The 8,065-nt window shown below is 43.2% G+C and overlaps 1 protein-coding gene across 1 annotated transcript; it reads left to right on the top strand.

Annotated features, from left to right (window-relative positions):
- The first annotated feature begins 69 nt into the window (after positions 1-69).
- On the top strand, positions 70-7,554 carry PUS1 (pseudouridine synthase 1). Its single transcript, XM_026859996.1, has 6 exons — positions 70-105; positions 260-484; positions 1,969-2,106; positions 2,802-2,904; positions 3,161-3,858; positions 5,645-7,554. Exons 1-6 carry the CDS (start codon positions 85-87, stop codon positions 5,693-5,695), a joined length of 1,236 nt encoding a protein of 411 aa, XP_026715797.1. The 5' UTR covers positions 70-84; the 3' UTR covers positions 5,696-7,554.
- Positions 7,555-8,065: the final 511 nt, after the last annotated feature.

Genomic DNA, 8,065 nt, shown 5'->3' with positions numbered 1-8,065 from the left:
CCCCTCCTCACCCTGCCGGGCTGCGGGCTCAGGGCTGCGTGGGGGCCGGGCTGTGCAGGCCCTGCTTCCCTTCTCCCTCAGGGAATGGCGGCAGCCTTAGAGGAGGTGGCACTGCCGAGAAAGGAGCAGGGGGTGGGCGCCCTCCCTGCCTCCTTAAACAGCCCTGGGTGCCCCCCCCCCCGCTCCTCCGGGGGGACGGAACTCACATTTTCTGCCGCAGTTTCTTGCTGAGCCCTGTCTGCCCTTCTGTCCCTTGCAGGTTCTCACAATGGCTGAGGATTTGAGAACAGCGGTTGCCAGCCAGACGAAGAGACTGAGCAGCAGCAGAGAGGTGGTTGAAAGGCTGGAAGAAAATGGACATCAAAATAAAAGGTTGAAGAGGGATGCGGATGAGGAAGATGCAGAGGATCAGAATAAAAAGTCACCCAAAAGGAAGATTGTGTTGTTGATGGCATATTCGGGGAAAGGCTATCATGGGATGCAAGTATGTGGTTTGGCAAAACAACGTGGCCTGCTTTTTTTTTTGAAGTCTGTTAGGTTTATAGCTGTAGTTGGAGTGACTGAGTAAGGAAGCAGTTGGAGCTTGAAAAGCTGGGGTAGGAACAGTGCATGCCTGGATTCAAATGGCTTGGTAGTAACTTGAATAAAAAAAGTCAGTGGTACATCTCTGATATTTGGTGATTCTAGTGAGTCTGCCCTTAGTATAGACCGTCAGCCTAAGATCTTCCAAAAACTGCTGCAGATAAAGGCTCTTAAGGAGCCTGAAAGCACAGGCACCCAGGTTCTGTCAAAACCTGAAGTGCAATCTGATAATCCCCTTCTAACCAGTGCTCCAGCTTCCCGCTGAAGCTTTGCATTTCAAAGCAGTTGGGCTGAGTTTCTTTTAGGGTAGACCTCAAGCTGTCTTACTGTGTGCAGATTCCAGAGAACTGAGCCGCATATTTGAATGAAACAATTTTGCATCTGTGCTGCCATCTCTTGTACTTCTAAAGGTTATCTGTGCTTGAAGATATTTTAGATTCTCTTTTTCTGATGCATTCTAATGGGGTGGCTTGTAGCAGTTTAGAAACAGGGAAACTGTTGCAAGACTTCTGTGTTCTCACGTGGAAGAAAACGTATGTTGCTTTGTTACAGCACCAGCATTCGAGCAGTGCCCCAGCCCCAGTCCTGCCTGTGCAGGGATGGTCTTGTGGCACACAGTGTTGGCAGCGAGAGGATGATTTTGCTCCATCTGCTGCTCCTCTCAGTGTACTGCAAACTCCATACACTCCTGAGGTGTTCCTTAAAAGCTCCACGGGATAATTGATAAGATTGCACACAGACAGGGAAGGGAGTCTTTCATGCTTATGCAACAAATCAGATTTGTTCAATAGAAGTAAACCTTGTGCTTGTGGGTGCATCCATGTAAGTGCTCATCACTTTTACTGCTCTGGTAATTAAACGGTGTGTGTCGAGGGCGTGTGCTTTGCAGCCTTATGCACAAGTGGAGTTAGGCATTTCTGTTATAGTTCATCTGTGAGCTGAGTGCAGAAATCATTGTAGAAAACCATAATCTGTGTTATACAACACCTCAGGTGAACTGAGCAAAAGAACTCAATCTAATTTCTAGAAGCAGAATTTGCAGAGGGTAGGTCTGGAGCAGCACTGGAACAGTATTTCCTTGATGCTGTTCCATGCAGTTGAAGGAACTGTCAAAAAAACTCCATTGCAGAAGTATTGCACACTGAAATTAGAAATGATCCTTTACTTCTAATAACAGTAAAAGGTAAACTGTTATGTAGAAGTTTTATTAACACTCTCTGGTAAAGTGTAGGTATTTGCTAGACAATGGCAGTGCTTTTAGGGCTGAGAGGGTCTGATTTAAAAGAATTCCACACCAGCATCTGATTAATAAAATTTTTCAGTTATCATCTTCAGTTACCCATTATTACTATTTGTTTTTTACTTTTACTATATATCCTCTTTTAGAGAAACGTGGGATCTTCACAGTTCAAGACAATTGAGGATGACTTAGTATCTGCCCTTGTTCAGTCAGGCTGCATCCCAGAAGACCATGGGGAAGATATGAAGAAAATGTCTTTTCAGCGGTGTGCTCGAACAGATAAGGTACGCTGGGTAGGGCCTGTGCTCTCATAACTCTGGTGGACTCCTGTCAGTACTACTGGGATTGATTGGTAAAGTGTTGTTTAAGAGTGAGATCCCATAGCAAATACTATTCACAGTAAATGTTGCTTGAAACTTCTCTCATCCCCTGCTAAACTTAAGTACAAGCTAGCATGTAGAAAGTGCGAGCTATTGATAGTGTTTGTAAAGCTGGTGCTTCACATCTAAACTTTGTGTTTCTGTCACATTCGTGTGCTTCAGCCTCCCAGCCTGGTGCTGCTGCTCCTCCTTGTTGCCTGGTTGATGCGGTGCTTGAGAGTTCAGCTGCATTTCAGTTGTTTTTGAGCCTGCCACAGTGGGGTTCTAAGTCTGAACTGGAGTTTACGGCTGATCTTACGTATAAGTAGTTTCTTTTTAGTTGGTGCTTTACTTAATAGCAGTTAAATACAGCGAGATGTCATGGAAGGGAGCGCAGTGTTCTGCTGCGTAAGATTGCTAAGGTGCTGTATGGCTGTACAGCACCAGCAGGTCTTCCAGGAGTACTCTGGCTTGGATTTCTGCCTATGGCCTTGCCTTTGCATCGCTTCAGCCTGTAATGACCAGTGAGAAAAAGGAATAAACTTATTTCTTCAGCAAGTGCTATCCCAGAGTTTCCAAGGTACATAATTATGTGTTTGTGTGTTTTATGGTTTTTATAGGGTGTGTCTGCAGCTGGACAGATTGTGTCGCTAAAGGTCAGGCTAATAGATGACATCTTAGAAAAGATCAATAACCATCTCCCTTCTCACATCAGAATTCTGGGTAAGGATACTGGAATAGGCAGAGAAAATATTTTCAAAGAGGAGCTTTCTCCTGAAGAAGTTCTCTCCATTACCACTATAATTTTCCTCATAAGCAGTTGTTATGAATCTTTGTTTCTGTTTGAAATTAGGGTCCTATAAAATAAATCTCTCTTTTGATTGTGCTGTATTTAAAAAAAATTCTTGTCGGTAGGAGCAAGATCACAATTGGGTTGTAACCTACTGATTCAAAAACCTAATGTCATTTTTAAAACAAGGTCTGAAGAGAGTCACTGGGGGATTCAACTCCAAGAACAAATGTGATGCCAGAACCTACTCTTATATGCTGCCAACATTTGCCTTTGCCCATAAAGACCATGATGTGCAAGAAGAGGTTTATCGACTGGACAGAGAGACCCTTGAAAAAGTCAATAAACTGCTTGCGTGCTATAAAGGGACACACAACTTCCACAACTTCACGTCTCAGAAGGGACCCAGGGACCCCAGTGCCAAGCGGTACATAATGGAGATGTACTGTGGAGAGCCGTTTGTGAGGGAGAACGTAGAATTTGCAGTGATCAAAGTGAAAGGTCAGAGTTTCATGATGCACCAAATAAGGAAGATGATTGGGCTGGTGATAGCTATTGTGAAAGGTTATGCTGCTGAGTCTGTCATAGAGCGCAGCTGGGGAGAGGAGAAAGTAGATGTCCCCAAAGCCCCAGGACTCGGTCTGGTTTTGGAAAGAGTACACTTTGAAAAATACAACAGACGTTTTGGAAATGATGGGCTGCATGAGCCACTGGAGTGGACAGAGGAGGAGGAGAAGATTGCTGTTTTCAAAGAGCAGTATATCTATCCTACCATTATCAACACAGAAAGGGAGGAGAAATCCATGGCAAACTGGCTAAACACCCTCTCCATTCATGACTTCAACTCCTCTGCTGTTGGGATGCAAGCTAACAACAAAAATTCAAAGGTAATGATTGAAGCCATTATTGTATCAAATGGAAGCTGTCAAGTTGAAGTGGCTCTTAATTTAGTGACACTTTTGTTTTCCATGAATATTCCATGGAAGATGACAGTCATCTGAAGCATGAAATGTGTATTATCTTTCCCATCTTTGTATGCTTGGTAGTGGAATGAACAATACAAAGTGTCATTTTTGCAGGGTTTTGCGTGGGGCAGATGAAGCAGGGGTGAAGGAATGCTTTCAAGCACAGGGCAATTTGCAGAATCATACACCAGCAATAAAAATTGTGGACACATTACTGGCCTTTGCTGTTGTGAAGCTGTTTGAGAGACTAGGTTTTAGGTTGACAATTTCCCTTTAAACGACTGCTGGTTCTTTGTATTCTCTCATTTTGGGCTAATTCTCGTTTTGTGTAATGCCATGTTCACTAGATATGGTTTGGAATCCGGGGGGTGGGGTGGGGGGACTGAATTTAGGACCATTTTTGTGTAGATAATAATCCTGCTCTGAAGAATGTTAGGTTTAATCCAGTCTCTGCCATTTTTTGTTTGAGAGAGAGTTTCAACATAAAAAATAAAATTTATGGTCTCGTTGAATAGTACAAGCAAGATACCAGAAATTTCTCAGGGTTATTTTTGTACTTGTTGTAATTGTTTTTCTGAAGTACAGTGCTGTGACAGGAGTTTTGACAAATGCCACATTAGTTTGGTTAAATGGAACCCAAAGAGATGTGGTGCAGAGAGTCCTTACCTGGCTCAGGGGTCTTGGTGATAATGTTGACAGGACTCACTGCTGACAGGTTCAAAATCACGGATGTATTGCTAGCAGGAGGCAGGTCTGCTTGCTTTAGATAAACTCAACCAACAACAGTTTTGGCATCACAGTTAGCATAAGCTGTCTGGAGAAGGATAAATAAGGGATGATATGACAGGCTCCTTTGAGATTTTGCAGGCTGTTTGCACTTCAATGAGCTGTGCTTGCTGTTATGAAGGCAACTGTCTTAAGTCTCTCAGGATTTTTGTAGTAGGATATTAAATTGTAAATGTTAAATTCATGGGATTTGGAGGTTTATATGTTCTCAGCAAGTGGTGGTGAGGGAAGAAAAGGAGTAACTACAGGCATATTGTCATGTTAGCCTTTCTTCATAAAATCCTTTGATGCCAATCATATCAGTCCAAAAGTTATCATACTGTATTGACTTACTCTTGAAGGAGTGGCTCCCAGTTAAGAACTCAGACTTCAATTTCCCGGTAAATTGATAACATTTGTAGTATTTCCCTAATACTACTTTGTACAACAGACCTCATTTTTAAACAAGTATTAGTGAGCCCTTGCATGGCTCTGATACAGTTTGAACCTACATTCTGTGCAGCTGACAAACAAAATTCTAGTATCTGACTTTAGACAATGTAACAAAATGAGCTTTTGGGGGATTTGCATGAAAAAAACACCTGTTAACTTGTCTCACCCATATTTATTTTAAACATCAGCATTTCATGCTATTATCCCCCTTTTAAGTTGCCCACATACTGCAGGTTGTAATCATGCAGTTGTAAATAGAAGCGCGAAGAAATTTTTTCTGCTGGTGAGTGTAATGCAATGTACAGTTTTTTGTTACGAGAAGTGTCATTTACCATCACAGAAGTTTGTTTCAATAGATGGGTCTAAAACATGAAGTTGGGATCTAGCCCCATTTTCTTACTCTTTTGAGAAGTTTAAAAATGCTTTGATTTAGGTCAGTCTCTAGATGTAAAAGAAATACTGAAAAACAGTTTTCCATTTTACTTTACAGAACAGCAGCGATCTCGAAGGCAGTGATGGTTGTGATGATGATTCCGACTGAGCCAGTAAGTGGCTGGATGTGGGACTGCTTGCAATTCCCTTTGTCTACAAAAAAGTGGCCTTTCTAAATCCAAGAATCCAGTAAAGCAGGGGTTTGTGTGCTTGCAGAACAAGAACCTGATGCCCAGGAGAAACTGGGTGGGGAAAACAGTACAGTAGAAAAAGTAAAAGAAGGTTTTTATACCACTGACTGATTCACCTGACTGGCATACTTGAAAATAGCATAACAAGAAAGAAGCTTTCTAAAACAGTCTTGTAATTCAGGATATCTTAATTGCTATTTGAACATTAGTTCTTATTATATGTTTACCTGGAAAATATTTTAAATATGTATAATCTCTACATAAAGATGGAGCAAAACCATTTTAATATACTCATTTTTTTATTATTATTCTGATGTTATGACTCCATGAATTTTTGATATTTTTTAGTTATTATTTTCTTGTCCTTTACCTAACTCGATCTCTAAACACCATTTAGCTTTTATTTTCCATGGCATCCATGACTTTCCTGTGGAATAACATGCATGGGTTAGGGAACTCATTATCATGCTGACTGCTGTGAATTCTTTTACTGAAATTTTCTGTGTTTTCTAAAGCTTTGCAAGTCTGAAAGAAATGATTCCTTACTCAGTGAGAGGTCTTAGTTTTGGAACATAGACTGAACCATATATTTCAAGGTGAGATCTTTTCTTCCGGAGATGTCATCTTCCCATCTTCCCAGTATTGCCCGCATGCATGGCTAGGCTGGAGGATAATAGATCCACAGCTACTGTGTAACTGGGCCCTTACTGCCTGAGGTGTCATTTCACACATCTCTGAGATGTGAGGAGAAGGTGTAAATTAGTTGTTAGGACTGGTTCAGGTCACTGTGGTAGTGTTGCCGGTGGTGGATCACTCAATTTGTTGCTGCTGGTTTAGTATTTCTGTTTTTAGTGGAAACTGTCTAGCAGTCTGCTAGATTCGGGTTGAATCAACTTAACATGGGTGAAAGGAATGGTGCTGACTTCCTCTGGGCTGTAATCAAGTCTGCATTCACTTTGTGTGTGTGAACTCTCAATTCCCATCAAGCTGCTCAGAATAGAGGAAAGTGTGCAATGATGTGGGAAGCACATGTCTGAGGACTGTCTTCCTTTAGGAATCAATTTTAATTTTCTGTGTTTTGGGGACCTGCATACTCTGGAGTTCTTTCTCTGCTTTCCTCGGCTGCGGTTTGAGTTCGGGTTCTTGTTTATAACTCTCGGTGGAGGTGGTGGAAGTCAAAAAGGCAGCAGCCCTGCTGCCCTCCCTGCGTGGACGGGGTGGACAAGCCTCTCTAAGCATTCCAGAGTTAGTACAAGTGCTTGATAGGCTTTCCTAGCTGGGTCTGTATGGAGACTAGCTTTGTAATATGGCAGTTACTGAAAATGAGGAGTCAGCCCTGCTCCTTCATTCAGTGGTTTCCAGCCAAAGCCTCCAGGCTCCTTCTGGATATTTTTTTTTTTTTTCCCGAGAGTACAGCTGTCCTTCAAAAAAGGATTTGTTTGTTCTATTTTATCAGGGGTTTAATGAGAGCCTTTTATTTTATAGTGAAGGTCTTGCTCTGTTTTATGAGAGCAAGTGCGTAAAAGTGTTCTGGAGAGGGACTCTACCTAAGTTTTCATTTATATCCCTTGCTGGTTCATACTATTGACCTAGTCTACATTAGTCTTCTATCCAATCCTCTATCTTTCTATCTCTTTCAATCTGGAGAAAAGACCTTTATTTGATTATAACCACCTTTATTTGATTACAATGAAAGCCCCAAAACGGACATGTATCTCAGTTGAAGTTAACGAGAACTTCTATTTATAACCTTTGGAGAAAACACAATAATAGTAATAAAAAAAGAGGCTATTTCTTACCTCTTGGTATGCGTGCTTTTTTGTTTCATATAGATTAATTTGGTATTTCAGCTCTGGTTTCAATGCAGGAGCTGAATAAAAAAATGGAAGAATAGGGAGGTCGTCTAAATTCTGAAATGGACTCTTAGAAAGGGTGCAACGCTACGCTGGGTTCCGGTGAAGAAAATAAAGACCGGGCACTGTGGGAGCTCCAGGAGGCTGCTGGCACGGGGGCAGGAGGGCTACCAGGGGCCCGGCTCAGCCGCTCCGAGGCGCTGCCCGTGGCTCTTCCCGCCCGGGACCCTGCGTGCGCTCTGGGGTGCGGCCTGGGCGCTGGGTTTGGGGGGACAGGGAGGGACCTGGAGGCGCCCGGGCGCTGCGCTCGGGGACGGGGCCCGCGGGCCCGGCGCCGCGCATGCGCGGGGCGAGGGAGGAGTGGGATGGTGGGGCGGCCGCGGGCACCCGGTGCCGTGAGGCGGCGAGGGCCGGGCGCGGCGGCGAGGTCGGGGT

Source organism: Athene cunicularia (genome assembly GCF_003259725.1).
Source record: "Athene cunicularia isolate RWA chromosome 15 unlocalized genomic scaffold, athCun1 chr15_part1, whole genome shotgun sequence".
NCBI classification, from domain to species: Eukaryota; Metazoa; Chordata; class Aves; order Strigiformes; family Strigidae; genus Athene; species Athene cunicularia.
The sequence above is the reverse complement of the archived record's forward strand: the minus strand, read 5'-3'. Positions and strand labels throughout refer to the sequence as shown.

Bases quoted from the DNA above. Each gene is read 5' to 3' on its own strand.
- PUS1 (XM_026859996.1), top strand. From the start codon at position 85: ATGGCGGCAGCCTTAGAGGAG. The intron at 106-259 runs GTGGCACTGCCG...TGTCCCTTGCAG, and splicing joins TGGCGGCAGCCTTAGAGGAG to GTTCTCACAATGGCTGAGGA. The intron at 485-1,968 runs GTATGTGGTTTG...ATCCTCTTTTAG, and splicing joins AAGGCTATCATGGGATGCAA to AGAAACGTGGGATCTTCACA.